The sequence below is a fragment of the Tursiops truncatus genome, chromosome 6 (assembly GCF_011762595.2).
Source record: "Tursiops truncatus isolate mTurTru1 chromosome 6, mTurTru1.mat.Y, whole genome shotgun sequence".
Lineage (NCBI taxonomy): Eukaryota > Metazoa > Chordata > Mammalia > Artiodactyla > Delphinidae > Tursiops > Tursiops truncatus.
The window spans coordinates 87,514,139-87,535,321 of record NC_047039.1 but is presented as its reverse complement, the minus strand read 5'-3'; the positions used below and the strand labels follow the sequence as shown (position 1 = coordinate 87,535,321).

Sequence of the window (21,183 nt, the reverse complement as noted above, 5' to 3'; positions counted from 1 at the left end):
AGTTTCAGTTCAGGTCAAAGTATTTTCCAAATTCAATGAAGTACATCACTGGTAAGTAATAGAACTGGGATGTAACTAATGTTAAAGGGAATCCATAATCTATTAAATTGCACTATAACATGGTGGTAGACTGTATGAATTCTATAAAGGAAAAATCAACAGGTCAGAACTGAATCATTATTAGGTTTAATTATAGATGCAGTGTGAGAAGGGCATTTAATCCATCCAATTAACTAGGTTGATGGAAATATCCTTTAAGAACCATTAGTTCTTTTTGTATTAGAGGTACGGTCACTATATAAATTTTTGCTATGTTTAATCTTCTGAGTCTTAGTGAACTTAACTTTAGGTAGGAAATTACCTGCCAGAAATTATGCCCTGTGAATGCAAATGTGTGTGTATGTAAATACGTATATGCACACGTGTATACACACACACTCATATGGCATTTGTGTTTACAATTTCATGTTATTGTAGTTTTGGATATCATGTGCTAATTCCTGAAGCTGATTAATCAGAATTATCTAATACAAATGTTGGTACAAACAAAGCTATGGACAAATTTGGGGCTTATGTTGACTAGCTGGTATGTCAAATGAAACCAGTAGGCTCCTTTCTCTGACATATTTTTGGTTATAACACACAATTGCCTATATATGTGATTTAATTGTGCATAATGTCATATTTATAATTAGCTACTTGAGTTCATTCCACTCATGTCCCCTCTGAGTTATATTCCTATTGCCCAAGTGTCTAAGCTTACAATGGAAGCAGGTATTCCCACCAGAAACAACTGCAGCTACGCCTACTTTTGGTGGACATGTTTTTTTGTGTCATTTTAACCAAATTCTAATAAGACAATATTACACAAATAACTACTTGGTGTAATAGTTTAATAAGTATTATAAATAAAATATATCAGAAAATGAGCCAGTGGGTATTTGTAACAGTTGCTTTTTTAGTTGATTTTTCAGGAATTTGTATTGATACTTGGAAACAAGTATGTGGTCAAGGCACATAATTTTGTTATCTTTCACAAGAGAAAGAAACAAGTAGCAAAGGAAGCCCAGGGAAAGCTTAAACAGCAGTTGAGATAAGAATGTGTGTGCTGGGGGGAAGTGATTTTTGTTGCAGGGCAGAAACTTAGAACTGTGCTGGGAGAAGAATCATGAGTACTTCAAGCTCCCTTATATTCATGTCAGGGCTCATTTTCAGCAGCAATAACTTCCAAGTCACCTATAAGAGAGCATTTGATCGACATTTAGTAAAGTCAAAGTTCAGGATAAAGTTGTAAGGAATAATTTTGGCCCTGCCCCGGTGGAGAGACTCAGGATAAAGGCTGTATCGCTAATCTTGAGTGATGGGGCCATTATGGCTCCTCTTTAGTCTTTACAGAAAGTCAGTCTCTATGTAAATCCCCTTCCTGTCCTATTGCTTGAGAAAGGAGTACAAACCTAAACAACAAAAGACAACAACAAAACATCTCTAGCTTAGATTCACAAAACAGGACAATCCACGACAGTTAAGGCCAAATCACAAAAATCTATTTTGTACCTTTCTCATTTAACTTTTTAAATTTATTTAATTCTTATTACTTTTTATATGTTAATGCCAATCTCCCAATTCATCATTTCTCACTTAACTTTAAAGAGGTTGTCATCATCATATTTTCTAGGAAGTTCCCGACCCTGCGTGACTTGGGCACAGACTGCAGGAGACAGTGGCAGCTGGGCAGATGCTGCACCACCTGTACCCTGGGCCCCTCTCGGAGGTTCTCTGCAAAATGCTCAGAAGTTTTATTTCATGTATAAGTGGGAGGCCCGTTCTCTTGCTAGCGTCAGGTTGACCTTTTTCTCCTTCACCCTTCAGTCTAGAGAGGCTTGTGGCTTGTCAAAAGTCAGTAGAAGAGGCTGGACCAACGCCTGGCACAGGGACCAGCGCGGCGAGCCCAAAGGCGTGGGGCGGCAAGAACGCAGCAGCTGGCGTTTCAGGGGTGGCCTCAGGGCCGCCGGGCACCCAGGCTAGAAAAGCCCCCCATCCATGGTTGTTCCCGAGCCGGCCGTAGGCGACACAAGCAGCCGGTCTTCCCCTAAGGGCACCCTTTCTCCTGCGCGCTCCAGGGTCCTCACTTCCAGGTGCTGGGACTTGCTCTACAAGTAGGCAGCAGCACAAGGCTCCCAGGTCAGAGAGCGCGAGTCGGGTGGTGCGCCTCCCGGGCCCTCCCCTTCCCTCTCCCAGGGATCATTTTGGGCGCGTCCCCGGGGCGGGTACCTGAGGCGCCAGGGTCCGAGCGGCCAGAACCTTAGTCAGACTCTTTCCGAGGGCAAGCATGGCGCGGCTTCGAACGCCGAGAAGGAACGCGGCCGGGATTCTTCCTTAAACTCCTCCTCCTGTGGCTTCCCGACTAGCAGGGAGCGACACCTGCACAAATGCAGGACGCAGGCTCGGGGCGGGGATCCGCGGGTCAGCTCCGCCTCACGCCCGGGGTTGGGGCGCGGCTGGAGAGCCCAGTGCGTAAGGCGTCCGCCCGGGGCCGGCTCCAAACGCCTTTTGGTGTCACCTTTCGCCCTTCCTGGCTCCTTTGTTTCCCCAAACGTTCTCACCCCCATCGTCAAGAGTGATATTAGAATTAGCTGAATGCTGAGGTCGTTCCTGTACCACCTGTCTGGACACATCGCCTCATCTCCAAGAGCTCTTGCATACAATCAGTAAAAGTTCGTGTGTAGAATGAGAGTGTGTATGATCATTGGGAAGGCAATATGGATGCGTGTGTGCGTCATGCTTTGCATTTTAAATCGCGGACGTGTTTGCAGCGGTCAGTTTTAGTCGGGTGATTCACGTGTAGCTAAAGACTAGTGATTCTTCCCTTTTGTTCATTAAGTGCATTTTCTCTCCCTATTGCCACCCCCAGTATGACCTTGTAAGGCTCCTAATAATGATTGTATTTCTCAGGAGCTCAGAGGAATGGGGGCCCCGAACTACATTCGAAAATTCAAATTTAAATATATATAGTTTGAATCAAATAGTTTTTAAACCTTAAAAGCAAAACAGCAGACCTCTGATCTTGTCCTTCTTAGTCCTGAAATTGGTCCCCAGAGTAGTTAACTTTCAACATTTTCAGCTGTTTCTTGTAGAGCTTGTTTATTATTATGTAAATGTCACTATATGCCTTTTCTGGTGTTTCTTGATATTTTCAGTTATAGATAGTGTCTGTTGCTTGGAAAATGAGGATTTAGGTCTGTTACATACCACTACCCCAAAATACACTTCCTTTCCTGCATCTGATAATGCTTACATTAAGAATAGTTAATTGTAACGTTATTAATTTGATTATATTGATGCTTACATAATTACTAATTACATTACCTTCTAAACATATAAATACACTAAATCCAATTACACAATCATTACATTCATGCACACATTGAAGTAATATTGCTTATACTGTTAAGACTAGGGAATTATTACAAGGCTATTGTCTGTGGTTGTATTGTTTGTGCCTTTGCAAAGACTTTTGAATCATCTGTTGAGAGGAAGGGAGGCTTTTTAAAGTTAGTAATTCCAGAGGGTGATGAGTCAGTTTTTCTAGTGGATGGGCATCCATTTCTAACCAAGCAAGACAAAAAACATCATCTGTGTCTGGACTGGATCCTTATGTTTAAGTTTATTTTCTGAGGCTTTTCCCCCCTAGAATTAACAATTCATTCCCTCATTCAACCCATATTAATTAAACTCCTTTATGCTTCAGGCACTTTTCCAAAAACTGGGGTGCAGAGGTGAACAAAAGTCAAAGTTCGTGTTCTCTTGGAGCTTCTAGGTTAGTGGAAACAAAAACAAATGAAGGAAAAATATGTCAAGGCTTAATAAATATGATGAGTAAAAACAAGTAGGATGTGGAGAATAGAAAGTGCTGGAGGGAGGTAGCGGAGACTGCTAGCTATTTCCCAATAGCCATTCTTCTCCCACCCCACTTTTTTTGAAAATTAGCAATAGAACCCTTGCAGCTTGGTGCAGCCATGTGACTAAGTCCTGGCCAGTGGGATGTGTTAATGCATTTATGACCTACTGTAAGTGGTCTTAAAGCAGTGCAGGAGTGGTTCTCGCCCTCTTTGTTTCTTTCTTATTTCTACTTGCTGGAATTTGGAGTAATGGCTTGAGTTCTTGGACTATGAGGTAGAAACCACATGCTGAAGATGGCAGAACAAGAGAGAAGCAGCCTAGGTTCTGACACCATGGAGCACCATACTAGGAGCCCTGAACTGCCTATCTCTGGACTTCTTTTTTACAAGAGAAAATGTTTCTAGTGTAAGCCACTGCTTTGTGGCTTAAACCTATGATCTTAATAGGAGAGTGACTATTTCTTTTTCATTTGTTTCTGTTATTTTCATTATACTCATCACTTATTAAACACCAAATTCTTTGCCTAAATAAATTTCCTCTCAATATGCTTAAACCCATTAATCAGCTTATTAGTTTCATCTTCTGGCATTATCTTCCGGGGGTCCTTTGTTCTCTTGCTCCAGTGTGGGCTAATTGTTTTTTAAGACAGCATGGTAGTAATTCTGGGATCTCCTCTCACTGATATCCTGGGGGATCTTGTTTGCCTTGTGTTGGACCTCCTGTTGCCAGGATTTGGTAGCTTTTTTATTCGAGACTTGAATTTCTAAAAATGTTTTATTCTACCAAACCTCTTGATTCATATGTTGGTTGGGCATAAAATTCTACATTGGAAATAATGTTCCCTTATAATTTCAAAGGCAATTCTCCATTGTATTATAGCTTTTAGTAAGAAATTCATGGCATGCTGATTCCTGCTTCTTTGTATGTGACTTGTCTCTCTATAAAATCAAGGGAAGGAGTCTGCATAGATTCTTCTCAACAGACTGTGTGAGTGATATAAAGAATATGAGTCCGGTTCTGGTACTTATTGGCTGTGTAACCTTGGGTAAGTTACTCAGTTTCTCTGAGCCTCTGTTACTTTGTTATTGGTGATAATTAAACTACTACCTAGGGTTGTAAGAATAATTAAATGAGAGAATCTCATTATAGTACTCTCCCATAGAATTAATCACTCAGATTAATTTCTGCACTGAACCCCCAGAATATTAGAACCAGGGGCATCATTGGAATCTTTCACTTTCTTAAGGATAAATTTCTCAGAAATAAATGCATTAAATTGTATAATTTTGAAACTGAAAGGGACACTAGAAATACTTTGTTGAAAGAAGTAATTTTACACTTTTATTTTGCTAGTGGTGAAAATAAGCTCCAAGAGGGCAAGTGACTTGTTGATGGTTACACAGTAATTTAGAGCCCAAGTCAGGCATAAAGGCCTTGTCGTTGGTCACCTGGGGTGCTTGCAGACAACCTAGCTCTTCATGTACCAACAACTCTGACCCCTACTCACTGTGCCCCTCCCAATTCTCTACTCGTTTTGAAACATAAAGTGCATCCTGACACTCTCCACCAGGTTTCAGCACGTTGAGCATGAAATGCAGACTCCTCGCAGGCCTGTGTCCTGTGGCTCCCGCCTCCCTCTCCTCATCTCCCACCACTCTCCCTCGCAGCTCAACACATTCCAGCCCCACTGCCTTCCTGTTGTTCCTTAAACGTAAAAGCTCATTTCTTTTGTGGGACTTTGTACCTACACTTTCTATTGCCTTTGCTCATAGTGTTCTTTCTCCCCAAATCTTTTCCTGGCTTGTTTTTCCTAATCGTTTATGCCTTGGAAGAAGTTATCACCTTCTCAGGGAGCGTAGTCACTCTTCTCCTCATGCACTGCTTTATTTTTGGCTAAGTGATATACTTATTTGTTTACTGTCCAATTTCTCTATAGGATTGCAAACTCCTTGAAGGTAGGCACTTTTTCTTATTCACCCAGACTCTCAAATATGCAGAACAGTGTCTGGCATACAGTAGCTGCTCAGTGAATGTTTGTTGAGTGAAGACATGGGCAGTAGATTGGATTGACTTGAGTTCAGTATATGAGTATTTAAGCCCTCTTTGTGTTCCATCACCCCTAACCGTAAAATGAGTCTGCAGCTTACAAGCCTATGGCAGCAGGGAGAGGGGCATCAAATAACCAAAAGGTGAGGGGATAGAGGCATGATTGCAGTTGTTATTGATTGGTCCTGTGCTCTGAGGCAATAGGAGGGGCCAGGCCCTCTTGGGTGTTCCTACCTTTGACGTCCCTTTGCAGAGACATGCCCTGCTCGGTGGGGGAGGAGGAGTGGACCACCACCCCCATCCCCCAGACCATCACGGAGCTCTTCCGAAACGGGAACTGGACGATGGAGAACCCCTCCCCCGCCTGCCAGTGTAGCAGCGACAGAATCAAGAAGATGCTGCCCGTGTGTCCCCTGGGGGCTGGGGGGCTGCCTCCTCCACAAGTGAGTCACTTTCAGGGTGTGACCGTTCAGGTGGGGTGCAGGGTGGGCTTGGGGAGAAGGAATCGGTGACCTGCCGTGTCAGGAGGGTCTCTTTCAGTCATGATTCTTGTCATAGGGAAAAGCATGTGAGTTTTGAGAGGAGGGGCCTTGGAGCACATTGTTCCTGTATCTGAGGGAGCTTAGCCTGCTTCTCTCTTTTGAAGTCAGCCTAGTTTCCTTACTGGTTCGAGGTCCAACCAGAATACGACACTCTGGATCAATGAGCTGTGGAAGGCACACTGTGGACTCTCCCCCAGTGGTGGTGTCACGGGACAGACTGTGACAAGCCCAGCTTCATCTCTGCCTCTGCCACAGATGAGCTGGTGACCTTGGACAGGTCACGCTGAGTCCCTGGGCCTGTTTCCTCACCGCTGAATTAGGGAGGCTCGCCCATAAAACTTCTGTGGGTCTTACAACTCTGACATCCTCTGAAACTCTGAGTGTGGGAAACAGTTGTGAGCCATTTTTTCTGAGAATGATTTCAGGAAGAGGCTTGCTTTTATTATTTTTTTTTTTTTGCGGTACGCGGGCCTCTCACTGTTGTGGCCTCTCCCGTTGCGGAGCACAGGCTCCAGACGCGCAGGCTCAGCGGCCACGGCTCACGGGCCCAGCCGCTCCGCGGCATGTGGGATCCTCCCGGATCGGGGCACAAACCGGCGTCCCCTGCATCGGCAGGTGGACTCTCAACCACTGCGCCACCAGGGAAGCCCAAGAGGCTTGCTTTTGATGTCTCTCTGCTGCCTTATGAGCATCCAGGTTGCAGGGTGAGGAGAAGGAATTTCAAATGGTGTTGAAAACTTAAAGCTGTCCTTCCGATTGCGTTTCTTTAAAATAAGAGCTCTTCTCTTCATCAGTATAACTCCAGTGATCAAAAGAATTTGCTAGGCATAGTCAACGGTGCTGCTCCCTGAAAACCTTTTGTAACCATAAAGAATGATACTTCACAGTCTATTCTGATACTTCATAGTTGTTCAGAATAATTTTCTGGGGCTCTCCTTGGCTTGCCATAATGGCCCTGCTGAGAGCAGAATGGATCAGACCTTGGTGGCTGGCTGATGGCAGAGCCTGGGCTCTGTGGGCAGAGTCTGGTCACACTGTGGTACATGTTTGACGGACATGTGTCATTGTTGTCCTTGATTTGTTTTCTCTCCCAATTCTGCCCCATAAAGACACATATGCTCAGTTTACTTTGAATTTAAAAAGCTTCTAGCTCAGTCATATCTCAGTAAATAACTTTGTTTTTAATTAGTTTAATCCAAAGTGTGAGTCTCATATCTTAGTTACACTTTTCTCCCAAATCAGATTCATAAAGGGTCCTACAGATTTAAGGACAGTTTCTCAGGCTTTTTACATGGACCCACGAAGGACTTGGATGGAAGAAGTGGTATTAAAAGCATTTACTTTCACTGCTTTTCAACTCATTTGTCCCTCTGAGTTTTGAAGGAATAGGTGGTACTCAGAAGAAAAGAAGGAAGAATCGTTGAAATCTTCATACCTTCAGGAAAATGAGATAACTTACATGGCTGCCTCACAACATAGCTCTCTGAGCAGCGTAGTCTGGGACATCTACAGTGGCTCTCATGCTGGGAGAGAGCCAAGGCCTGTGTATAAGTCCTTCAGGTCTTTCTGGTCAGTATCCCTCACTGCTCAGACTGACTCCCCATTCGTTTACCCTACGATCCAAGTTCAGGCCCGAGCCACCATAGTTGGAGGAGCATCTGTGAGATGAATGAGTATGCTTTCTTTAACATCTCAGATGCCTAACTTTGTCTATAATCAAGCCCAGCCTCCTCCCCTTCCCCATTTAGCTTCTGTTAGCCCCCTGGGCAGAAATAATAGAAGTTAAGAGGTTGCCAGAATCCAACAGAGGAGATTGAGCTATAACTTTCACCAAATCTAACTTTAGATTTCCTTTAAAGAGGGAATTCATCTAAATGAAGCATGTACAGACTCATGCTGTTATCTGCTACAAAGCGATACTGTGTTCATATTCTCAGTGTTCTAATGTCAGGCTGTACTTTTAGGTATGGTAGGTTTCTCGGGGTGCCAGTACTTCTCAATCATGTCCTCCAAGTCAAAGTTAAGGATGCCATCAAGCAAGTGAAGGAACACTTGAAGCTCGGCAAGTAACAGTATCCATCCCAAAACATGTCAGAAAAGGGGGCCCAGAGTAGTTGGTACATGGGAGTAGCTGGCAGGTAAACATGGTCACCTAACAGTTTATTGTTTAAGACTTTTTAAAATACAAAGCCATCACTGGCATTTAGTGATCTTACGCCACTCAAGACTGAGCTCCAGTTAATACTTGAAAGTGTAGATCCTATACGTGGAGCATGGCAATTATTGTTTCTGCTTATCTCCTACAGAATAATTATATAGGTCAATGGAAATTTTATATGACCCTGTATAAAGGGTGTATAAGACCGTTCTTATAACAAGACTCTGTTAGAATTTTTGTTTCTGTTAGATTAATATGCTATACATTGTTTTTTTCCAATTTATTTACAGCCAGAAGAGTTTAACTTATTTGAGTAATTTCACACTAATATTTCTGCATTTATTAAGTTTTCAAACCAAAGCAGTCCTTTGTGTATGTGAGAATTTACAACCTGCTGCTCTTATAATGTCAAAAACAGTGAACCAGAGTGAACCCCATTAGGCCACTCTCAGACCTCTTTCTTATTTTTTTTAAATAATTAAATTAAATTCCATTTATTTATTTTATTTTGGGCCAGGCCTTCCCTGACCAGGGATTGAACCCAGGCCCCCTGAAGTGGAAGCATAGTGTCCTAACCACTGGACTGCCAGGAAATTCCCTCTCCGACCCCTTTCAATAGTTTCATTTTGGTACTGCACTCTTTCATGAACTCAGAGAAATCAGTTCCGCATTTGAAGTGTCAGGTTATTGACCTGAAAATGATGGTTTAACTCTGAATAAAATAATTTTATTTTATTTATTGAGCCGGTGTTTTTCCCTGGGCTATACTTCAGATATTGCGTGTGTGTCTGCCTGATTGCATCAGTTGCATCAATGAACGCTCAGATTGCATCAACTGATTGCATGCAACTCATGGTGTTGAAAACTTAAAGCAGTCCTTCCTGATTGCGTTTCTTTAAAATAAGAGCTCTTCTCTTCATCAGTATAACTCCAGTGAACAAAAGAATTTGCTAGGCATAGTCAACGGTGCTGCTCCCTGAAAACCTTTTGTAACCATAAAGAATGATACTTCATGGTCTATTCTGATACTTCATAGTTGTTCAGAATAAGTTGCTGGGGCTCTCCTTGGCTTGCTATAATGGCCCTGCTGAGAGCAGAGTGGATCAGCCCTTGGTGGCCGGCTGATGGCAGAGCCTGGGCTCTGTGGGCAGAGTCTGGTCACACTGTGGTACATGTTTGAGGGACATGTGTCATTGTTGTCCTTGATTTGTTTTCTGTCCCAATTCTGCCCCATAAAGACACATGTGCTCGGTTGCATCAATGAACGCTCAGATTCTCACTGACCTTCTCTTTGCAAGAAGAACATGTTAGTGAACATAATTACGTCCATCTGTGTCATCTCTGCGATGTCCTCTGTCCCGGCCAGCTTTGTCGTGTTCCTGATCCAGGGTTGTTTCAGCAAATAGAAGCACCTGTAGTTCATCAGTGGAGTGAAGCCTATCATTCTACTGGCTCTCCAATTCTGTCTAGGACATGGTAAGAATGCTGGTCTGCCGCTGCTATATAAACCTCCAATAGGGCTCTGGATTGGACGGATGAAAGGGCCCCTGGCCATCACCAGGAAATGTTCTAGCTAGTCCAAAGATGAATGAAAGAGGAAAAGGCAGACCCAGTTGTACACTTTGATGTGACCAAACATGGCCTTAAGCACACGGCTGATCTCACGCCAGAGGAAATCCGTCCACACACACTGCACTTCATACCACCACCACCTCATTCCCTAAGTGACAACTTTTCAAAAAACTGAGGTGGAAGACTCTTAGTCAAAACTTAAAGCCAGTGCTTCTACCATGTCTGATAGATTTTAGCCTTCAGAGTCAGGGTGTTCTTTGCCTTACTAGGAACTCATCTGTCCTTCAGATTCCTGAGGACCAGGTAAGTGAGAGGTGACCGTGCTTCCTGTTTTTCAGTTTTCCCATAGATAGCTAATTTGTAATTTATTGTTTTTGCAGTATGTTAGAAACATAAAATAACATAGCTGTAAGTACAAGTACCAGGAGAGCTTAGAAGTGCCAAATCTAGTTTAAGAAGGCTGAGGCACTCAACTAAAATAAAAACTAAAGTCGTTAGTAAGAAAATCCTAGTATGTCTGGGATGGTACTGAAGAAATCCTTGTAAGGTTACTTGAGGTGACAATATTTACAATAAAGACAGTACATTATTACTGTCTCATTACCTTATGGCAACACAACAGTAGCTCCAGAGATGAGGATTAAAAATATAAAACACAATAGAAAGAATCAGATTGTATATATAGGCTTTTATTAGGGCAAACATTTCCATAACCATAAATATCTCATTAAAACAAACAGATGACCAAGTACCTTTGTTAAACAGTGATTTAAAATGAAGTAAAAATTAGTAAAGTTAACTGTAAACGAAGATACTGCAGCATATAAACCAATGGGTCATCAATAACTTTTAATACCAAGACCTAATAACATTATTTTCCAGGTAAGTAATTATTAATGTGAAAACCATAATTAATACAGATGACCCAGGTAACATTGTACTCTTCCATAGTAAAGAAATATGTTTAATATTTTTATGAATCCTATCTGGTAGTATAAAATAAACTTTAATGGACAAAAACTTTTAAAATCTCAGAAAAACAGACATGATGAAAAGGTTAATAATGTATACAAATATTTTAAAGATATTATCACAGCTATGGAAATGAAAGAATCACTTGAATGTAAGAAAATGCTATAAAAGCAGAGGGTTGTCAAAATAGAGAAAAAGATATTTGGAAACAAATGAAAAGTCAAGATCCTATAGTAATAGCAACTATTTTTAATGTATGACAGATACTGAAATGCCTAGGCAAAAAGGAACAGACTGTTTACTGACGTGGTGGTGATAGTGGACAGAGGTAGCTTTTAAATATGCAAGGGACATAGCAAATTAACTTACCACCTCCATCAAATAAAAGTGAGAATCTCTTGGGAGAATTTAAGCACCATTAGTAGACACAGCTTATGGCACTTAATGAAATGCTTCATTTATCAGTGGAAGACTATTTCAATGGTGAAAATGACATAGGAATCAGAAGCATATTCTGCTGAGACCCAAGGAAGTTAACACTCTCCCGAACTGGAAAAAAATTCATAAGAAGGTATATAAAGTTATTGACTAAATCAGATTTGTTCTAAGAATAACTTGTGCTTAGTGAAATAGCTTACCAGCTGCCACAACTCTGGGATCCTCATGAGACTGGTGTCTCCCAGCTGCTCGGCTATCCGCACTCTCGTTCCACCAAAGAACATGAACTGCAGAAATAAATAAACCAGAAATAGATTCTAAAGACTGTGGCATTGCTCAAATAAGAAAGACAGAAACATTAATCAGAAACTGTAACTCCTATTCTTTAAATAAAAATAGTGATTATCAACAGGGTAACACTAAGTATATTAGTGATAAGATTTCAGAGGGGTGAGCGATCTGGGAGAGAAATTTATAAACATTGTTTCCAAAGTTTCCTTACTATAAATAATGCTGACATAAATTTCATTAGAGCAGCAGTACATGTACATAATAAGAGCAATGCTGATGACAACTTCTACTAACATTTATTGGGTGCCTACTGCATGTTGAGCCTGGTTTTACATTTTGTGTGTATTAACTCATTTAGTTTTCATAATAACCTTCAGTGGTATGTTATTATTATCATCATTTTATGGATGAGGAAACTAAGGCACAGTAAGGTTAAGTAACTCACCCAAGGTGACAGAGTTTTAAGTGGTGGAGCTGGGATTCAAACCCAGGCAGTCTGGATCTGATTATATTCTTAACATAAACTCCTAAAATTTAAATTGAGAGAACCAAAGAGTATCTTACATATGTACACTTACAAATGTACAGTGTATATATTATACACTATCCTCCAGAAGTGAAGTACTGATTTATACTCAGCATATTATCATATTCCTAGTACACTGAGAATGAATTTAAGATTAAAAAGTGTGTGTACACACATTTCAGTAGTTTTTTTAAATAAAAATTCTACACGTCTATTATAGTAAATTAGAGATTTAAAAAACCTTTAATGTCATCATTCAAATGTGATTATATATTGTATATCCTTTCAAATTTCCTTCTTGTATAACTAAAAACATTCATATTTCCTAGAATGTTGGCAAAAACAGTTGAAAAAATTAAGCTTTTTATTTTATTGCCAAATTATTAAGGGGGGCAAGATTAAGCCAATACAACCCTATGTAGTACAACAGTACTTGTTTGTCCCCAACCCCTCCAATACTATATCTATATAATATGTTTTTATTAGGTAAAAAATGACATCCAATTATTGTTTTAATCTGCAACTTCTTTAATATATATTAGTCATCTGTGTCGTCTTTGCATAAGCTTTTATTTTTCTTTTTGCTTTTGGATTTCATTTATGTTTTTTTTGGTATGCACAGAAATTTGAGCCTTTGTACAATAAAATCATCAGTTCTTTTCTCTCCTTCATAGTTTCTTCATTTGCTTTTGGCTTAGAAATGTTGTTCTCACATATTATTAAATAAATTTATCTATATTTTGTTTCAGTAATTCTATGAATTCAGTTTTTTAATTGATATTTATAATCCATCTTGATTTTATTTTAGTGTATGGTGTGAGAAAGGCATCTAATAATTGTCATAATTTTTCTCCTCTTCATGTACTTTCCAACTTAAAGAAACATCTATTTTTGCACAGTCCAACTTTTTTTTACAATATATTATTAAACATTGAATTTCTGGGCAATGATCAGCTCAACTCTGGATATGTTAGGTTTGAGATGTCCATTAGACATGAAGTGCAGAATATGAGGAGGCAACTGGATATTATGAGTTTTCAAATATTAAAAGTCTTAGTTATCCTCTCAGATAAACTTTATAAGCATTTTTCGAGTTTGCCACAAAAAATAAAAAATAAAAACCCTCTGAAATCCTGACTGGAGTATCTTTCAACTTGAAAAGTTAAATATCCCAAATAGGTGTTTTATTAAATAAATCAATATGGTATACATACTATGTGTATATAAGTAGTGAGAAATGGGTAATTTTTTTCTTTGGGCTTGTCCATGTTTTTAATATTTACAATAACTATATATTACTTTTCACCCCAAAACAACCCAAGTAATATTATTTAAAAAAATCACAAATGGTACAACAGTACAAACTTTCACATATAACATAAATAAGTTGCTGAGAAGCTTAAAAGTTCCTATCACAAGGAAAAAAAAATTGTAACTATGTGAGGTAATGGATGTTAAACTTATTGTGGTAATCATTTCACACAATATATACATATATCAGATCATTATGTTGTACACCTTAAACTTACACAATGTTATGTCAATTACAATGTTATGTCAACTGGAAAAAAATCAATAAAACTACATTCAGAGATTGTGAAAAAAAGATTATGAAAGGAATAGGTGATTTCTTGAGGTTCTTTCCAGTTTTAAAAATTTTATCATTTTGATGTATCAGAGAAAAAAGCAGTTCAATATTTGCAAAGGTCTTCATAAGGTATTAATATTCTAAATAAATAAGATTTAAAACAGGTTTACTCAACCCTTAAAATCACAAAAAACTAAAAATTTGGCAATAAAAGGTAAAATACACTCAATAATGAGAAGAGAGACAAACTGACCCAAGGAACTTAAGAGTAAATCACCAATATACTTTGCAATTTCATAGAGAGATGGACAACTGTACCTCTGTTGAGTATTCCATATTCTGCATGGAACACTCCAACTAATTTTGTGTAGCCTTGATTGACATGTGTATGAACTGCCCTTTTAAATGGGTCACCCCACAGAGCTGGCCCACCAGGTTTCATCTGAAAAGTAGCCAGTTCATAGACTCCTGGAATAGGGAGAAAAATAAGTATTTTACTGAACACATTCAAGCAATTTGTAATCCTGTCTAGTTTGGTTCCAGTGGAAAGCTAATCTATATATAGATTTGGAGGGTCATATACATATACATGTTTATGTAGACATAGTTATTAATAATTTGCACTGTGCTTTTATGTTTAGAAAGTCCTTGGCCTACTTTAAGGATGAGTTGTTAAGCTTATAGAGAACAAAGAAATATTTTTAATATTTTAAAAATATTTTTAATTTATAAAATTTATCAATAAAATCGTGAGAAAATAATGGAATAGGACCTTTTAGCTGCCTGCATTTACACTTTTATAATAGAAATGAATAAAGTATTTTCCAATCTCTTACAGTTCTGTTCTTCTTTCCAACTTCTACTACTTTTTTGCTTTATATAATTTCCCCCTATAGGTCTCCATTTCTACCAGGAACAGCAAGCAAACAATGGACCTGAAGTGACTGTCTCAGAGTTTTTGAGGCAAAACAAACCCTAAAGGAGGTGGTTTTATTATTCCAGGTATATAATATCCAGGTAAATACTTGAAAAGTATTTTACCTTCTGGGTGGAAGTATAGGGTGGGTGGACAGAAAGAAACTAGGGGACCAGCAGATTTGAGAAGTAAAGGAAAAACATGCAAAAGTTACTGAAGAATCATGAATAACATAGAGGAAGAGAACCAAGATTTGACATTGTCTTTGAAGCCCACTAGTTCATTTAGATGGTGCCTAAAACTGAGGGGATCTAGGTGGATAAGGATCTAAATAAGACTTTTCAAATCTCTTGTAATCCAAAATGCACTACAGAATTGGGAATAATGGGGGAAATAAAATAAAATTTAAATTAGTTTATGCTTTTTCTAATCTGACCTTTGTTTAAAACTGGATTGAGGTAATAATTTCTTTAAGTCAGCAAGAAGTGAAATCAGGAAGAAGACAAATCTTTAGGAATTATTTTCAAACTGAGAAATAAGAAAGAGGAAGACATAAAAGTTAGACTACAGTAATACAGCTTGGCAGTTCCAGTTAATTCATTCCCCCCAAACAGTCAAATTTTATAAGCAAATTTGTACTTCATTCTTTGAGATTAGTAGTAATTTATGGAAAAATACTTTTATATCTAAAAGTTTGTAATATTTAAAAATTATGACAAAATATCATACACTATCCCTCATCTACCCACATGTGCTCTCTGCTCCCAAGGCCCAGCTTCTCAACCTTTAGTGACCATGTCAACTTTTTCTATAATATAGCTAAACTTTAAGTATCAGTATGATACCAATTTGGAAAAACACTCCATTATTTAATGCTCAATTTTTAAGAATAAGCTAAGAGCTCCAACTTATTTTTATCTCAACAATCAACATATGTTCCTATATTATGCAAAAGATTAACTTCATTTTTTTCCAGTAGAACTTTAGTTTTTATAGCTTAAAATCTTTAATATTTTCTCCATCAAAATTCAGTGACTAAGACGGAAGGACTTACCTTCTTTTGGAGGTTTTTCTAATTTGCACCATGGCACCAGATAAGTAATTTCACTCTCTTGTTTATCAATAAGAGCCAAATTTGGAATGAGAAATTGTTCTTGCCATTCCTTATCTTTGGCCAAGGCTTTCTGAACTTCAGTTCGATGAGCAAAATTGTCTATGGGATGAAAAGGAGTAAGAAAAATAAAAATGTCTGATTTAAAACCACCTGTACTTTTTCTGGGTTTCATTCAGTTTAGTAAATGTTCATCGAGGCCACATAAGGACTGTGTTATATCACTGGAGATACCAACATAAGTAAATGTGACACCTGTCCCCAAGCTGTTCATGGTCTAAAAGGGGAGTAGGAATGTAAACAACTGATAATATCATATAGTAATGGGCTTTATATGCTCTACCACTTAGTAGGTAGTTGTAAGGCTTAGGTAAGTTATTGAATCTTTGTGTCTGTTTAACTCCAGGGCTGAAGTGAGGATTAAATGAATTAGCACATGAACGGAGCTCAGAACAGTGTTTGGCACCTAGTGAGTACTCAGTATCTGTTAACTATTCTTATTAATTTTATTGAGGCATTTAAATTATGGCGCCAGTTTAGAAAAAGACTGTTTTTCTTTGTCAGTGGTGATGGTGATGAGTGGTCAGGTCAAGGTATAACTGAATTAAATTGAACATAAATGAAATTAAGATTTGCTTTTTCAGCCTCTTCTTTGAACAAACAGCTTCCAAAGAAATAGTGCTCATTCTCTTAATTACTGTCATCCATTCTTTTTACCCAGTACTATTTCTCTTCTGTTTGTTACCCATATGTTACTAACATGGGCCTAGTACTAATATTTACTAATAGGGCCTTATAAGACTAATGGTAAAAGAGTTTTCTATGGTTTACATTGCAGATAAGGAATAACAGCCTTCTTAAAGCATTAGTAAGTTATATCAGGACCTTACGAGTAATTTCTTAATGAGACGTGATTCAGCTGGTGGTGCATTAAAGTATAAATTGTGTTTTTTTAAATAAATTTATTTATTTTTGGTTGCGTTGGGTCTTTGTTGCTGCGTGAGGGCTTTCTCTAGTTGTGGCGAGCAGGGGCTACTCTTCGTTGTGGAGCTCGGGCCTCTCATTGTGGTGGCTTCTCTTGTTGCGGTGCACAGGCTCTAGGCGTGTGGGCTTCAGTAGTTGTGGTTCGCGGGCTCTAGAGCGCAGGCTCAGTAGTTGTGGTACATGGGCTTAGGTGCTCCGCGGCATGTGGGATCTTCCCAGACCAGGGCTTGAACCCGTGTCCCGTGCATTGGCAGGCAGATTCTTAACCACTGCACCACCAGGGAAGTCCCATAAATTGTGTTTTAATGGGGTTTGTTTTATTACAACAGGGAGAACCCCTAAACTATGGCCACGTTAAATACAGAACGAGTACTTTTCATATTAAAGTACTATATGACTATTAACTTTGGACACTGATGACCAAACACTAAATGAAATTATTAAAAGTTCTTTAGATATCATCAAGTCCTGATGTGACTTCACAAAAATTTAATATTGGAGTTAAACATGCTAGGGATTCCTGTAACCGTTCTTCTTGTAAACCAGGGGTTGGTCAACTTCAATATTGAAAGAACTCACTTCCTTTCCTTTACCTCCCTAGCCTAGTATAATGACAGTGAATTCCTTGAAACTCTGGGGGCAGAAAAAAACCCAAAGTGGTCCTGAAATATAACAAAATTATTAAATCTTAAGGATGGGTGAGGGCTTCAAAGTTAACTATCATCCCCTATCAACTTCTATTTCCCTAAAGTCCCTAGATGTTTGAATGATTTCTGCTAAAACATTGATCCAGCTATAGCTTCAATATAAAGAAAAAATAATTCTACTTTCTTTTATGATCCTAACTCACTCTGGTTCTTGCATTAACTGCTTTAAATTTTTCATAAAAAATCTTTACAGTAAGCCATTCTAAACTTTTTTTTCTAGAATTAAAGTCTAGCTTAGAATTTTATGACTTGGAATTGGAGATGCCACATTTTCCCAATATTGCTTCTCATATGATAATACAAAGGTTCCAGCAATGGGCTGTTAAGAGTTATACTGTTGGGAAGAATAATCACTGAATTAATTTTTTTGGTATTGCTTTTTTAGTTTTACCTAACCTGTATGTATTTATAGTAACATAGATCCAAGAACTAAGTCTCATGTAATATCTAACTGAATGAAAATCTGTACTGAATACTTAAGCTGATGACTCATACCATACTTCCAAACATGAAACACTTTATTCATTCTGCCTCCAAATTCTACAGTCCAGAATCCAACCAATTCAGAGTGAGCTGTCCGAAGATGAATGTTTTTCTTAACATTTTCCAGGAACTCATTCATCTTTGAGGGCTTAACATAACAGGTACGAAATTCATAGAATGTTCCATCGTATTGTCTGGGGCCTGTAGCAAAAGATGAGCACACCTGAAGAAAGATAAGGCAACTTGAAATATTTGGGGAAGGTAGGGCTTATAATATTATGTTACAAACAAATCTGAGTCTGGAAACAAGGGACACTCATTAAACTCATAATCTGTTTCGACTTCTGTTGTCCTCTCTCCACTGAATTTGTTTAGAGATATGTCAATAAAGATGCCTGCTTTAAACATTCTAAATATATAGCTACTGTTTCCTAGCAGGGGCTCCACCTTTAGTCACTTTTCCATGAGAAGCTCCTAAGAAGGCACTGGGTCAGTCTCTTTACCAAAGGACAATTAGGATCCTAATAAATTTTACAAATAGTTAGGATCCTGATAAATTTTACAAATAGTTTATTATCCCTTATTTAGCTAATATTCCATCTATATTGAATAGCATATGTATTAGAGTTAAGCATTTAAAACAATTTTTTAACATATACAGGTATTTTGGCTGGCACAATGACAATGTGTTTACTGGCAGAAAACTAATTTTTTTTTTACGTTCTTAAAACAATGGAAATTGCTGGTCAGGTAGAAGTATTTTCTAAATCCAGTGAAGTGGACCACTAGTCAAAAATAGGACAGGAGTGTAACTAATGTAATAGGAAACTATGACTTAGCCAGTTGCATTGTACTATGGTGATAGCCTGTGTAAATGCTAGAAAAAGGAAACATCAGTAAGTCAGAATTGTCTGAATAATTATTAGGGTTTAATTACATATGCAACCTGAGGAAGGGCATTTAATCCACCCAATTATAGCAGGTTGATGGAAATATCCCTTAAGAACCATTCATTACTTTTGTAATAGTCATATGCTCACAATGTAAATTTCTAATTGGGTTCTCTGAGTAAACTTAACTTTCAGTAGATGCTTTGTGTATGTATATGTGTTTGTGTATATATATATATATATGTATATACAAATATATGTATATACACACATGCGTATACATATACATTCATATAGCATTCTAGTTTACATATCCATTGTACATAAGTTTGGTTAGCATGTGCACATTTCCTGAAGCTGATTATACCAGAATTATCTATTAAAGTAGTTTTGGTACTTATAAGGCTATTGATGAATTTTGGGCTTATACTGACTACCTGATATGTCAAAGGAAAACAGTAGGCTTCTTCCTCTGACATATATTTTGTTTACAAAACACAGTAATGCATATATTTTACTTAATTGTGTATAAGGCTTAATTATAATAATCTCTCTTGAGGTCATTCCATGTCTATGATGAGTTATACTCTTATTGCCCAACTGACTTAAGCTTGCCATCAAAAACAATTGCAGCTGCCCCTGTATTTGACAGATATTCTTTTTGTGCCATCTTACGAAACTTTACTAACAGAATGTTAAGCAAATAAAAACTGCCTAGTATTTATAGTTTAAAAATATTATAAATAAAATATATCAGATATCAGAAAATGGGCCAATAGGGTACTTGTAACAATTGCTTTTTAAGTTGCTTTTCAGGGAATTTGGAGATCAAAATATGTGATCAAACGCATACATTTTATTATCGTTGGCAGAAGAACGTGTCCTCCTTGTATCCTCAAGTCCATTCTCTACGTCTGCGTCTTTATTCCTGTCCTTCCCCTAGGTTTGTCAGAAACATTTTTTTTTCATTTTTTTGGTTGACATTTAATAACATCAAAGTTCAGAGTAAAATTCTAAGGAATAATTCTTGGTCCTGCCCCAATAGAGAGAATCAGAATAAAGACTGTATTGCTGATCTTGGGTGAAGGGGCCATTAATGGTTCCTCTTTAGTCTTCACCAGAAAGTCAGTCTCTAGAGTAGATTATAATCCCCTTCTTACTGCTCTTTGAGAAAGAAGTAAAAGCCTAAACACCAAAAGGAAAAAACCTCTAGGTTAGATTCACAGAATAGGCCAATTCCTGACAGTTAAGGCTGAATCACAATAATCTATTTTGTACATTTTTTATCCAGATTAAATAAGTTGTCATCATCATATTTGCTACGAGGGTCCTGACACTGCCTGACTAGGGCACCAACCTCAGGAGACAGTGGCATCTGGGCAGGATGCTTCACCACCTGCACCCTGGGCCCCCTCTTAAAGGTTCTCTGCCTGCAAAATGCTGGAAGGTTGTGTATTTCGCTTAATAGGGGGAGGCCTGTCCTATTGCCCCTTCAGTCTGGAGGGGCTTGTCAAAACACAAATCAGTAAGAGAGGCCGGACCAGTGTCTAGCACAGGCCCCAATGCGGCCACAGCGCTTCCGGGTACCTAGGCTAGAAACGGCCCCTGTCCACGATTGTTTGCGAGCCGGCCAGAGGCGACCCTGGCATTGGGTCTTCCTCTAACGGAACCCTTCCTCCTGCCGCGCATCCCGGGGTCCGCCGCCACGGGATTCCGAGACTTGTACTAGAAGTCGGCTCTGCGGCAGCAGAACCACGTTGGCAGGTCTGGGCCCGTAGGCGCATGCGCGGCCCGCGCTCTTCCCGCAGACGCCCCTCCCCGCCCCTCCCCCAGGGAACGATTTGGGCGCGTCTCGGACGGCCAGTACCTGAGGCGCCTGCGTTCGAGCGGCCAGAGCCTTAGTCAGGCTCCTTCGGAGGGCAAGCATGGCACGGCTTCGAGCGCTGAGAAGGGCAGCGGCCGGTATTCTTCCTTGAATTCTTTCTCCTGTGGCTTCCCGACTAGCAGGGAGCGGCGCCTGCACTACTCCCGGACGCAGGCTCGGGGCGGGTCGGCTCCT

The 21,183-nt window shown here is 39.1% G+C and overlaps 2 protein-coding genes and 1 long non-coding RNA gene across 4 annotated transcripts in view; 1 reads left to right on the top strand and 2 right to left on the bottom strand.

Moving 5' to 3' along the window:
• The window catches only part of LOC101323669 (protein NipSnap homolog 3A-like), a 10,169-nt gene extending 7,759 nt beyond the window's left edge, over positions 1 to 2,410 (bottom strand). Inside the window, exon 1 of the mRNA XM_004324970.4 lies at positions 2,272 to 2,410. Within this exon, the coding sequence (XP_004325018.1) occupies positions 2,272 to 2,331 (60 nt within the window). The 5' untranslated portion in view covers positions 2,332 to 2,410. The remainder of the gene's footprint in view (positions 1 to 2,271) is intronic.
• The window catches only part of LOC109552383 (uncharacterized), a 26,574-nt gene extending 15,165 nt beyond the window's left edge, over positions 1 to 11,409 (top strand). Inside the window, exon 5 of the long non-coding RNA XR_012332615.1 lies at positions 1,676 to 11,409. This is a non-coding gene — a long non-coding RNA (uncharacterized lncRNA). The remainder of the gene's footprint in view (positions 1 to 1,675) is intronic.
• Positions 10,887 to 21,183, bottom strand: NIPSNAP3A (nipsnap homolog 3A). Of its 2 annotated transcripts, XM_019948983.3 has the most exons (7): positions 20,992 to 21,129; positions 19,978 to 20,063; positions 18,247 to 18,457; positions 16,004 to 16,162; positions 14,352 to 14,501; positions 11,829 to 11,915; positions 10,887 to 11,739 (listed from the first exon to the last, which is right to left on the bottom strand). In XM_019948983.3, the coding sequence occupies exons 3-7, from the start codon at positions 18,371 to 18,373 to the stop codon at positions 11,663 to 11,665; spliced, it is 600 nt and encodes a 199-aa protein (XP_019804542.1). In that variant the 5' UTR covers positions 18,374 to 18,457; positions 19,978 to 20,063; positions 20,992 to 21,129; the 3' UTR covers positions 10,887 to 11,662. The 2 variants fall into 2 exon arrangements, with proteins under 2 accessions (XP_019804542.1, XP_019804541.1); XM_019948982.3 differs by lacking the exon at positions 19,978 to 20,063 and having other exon boundaries at positions 20,992 to 21,183.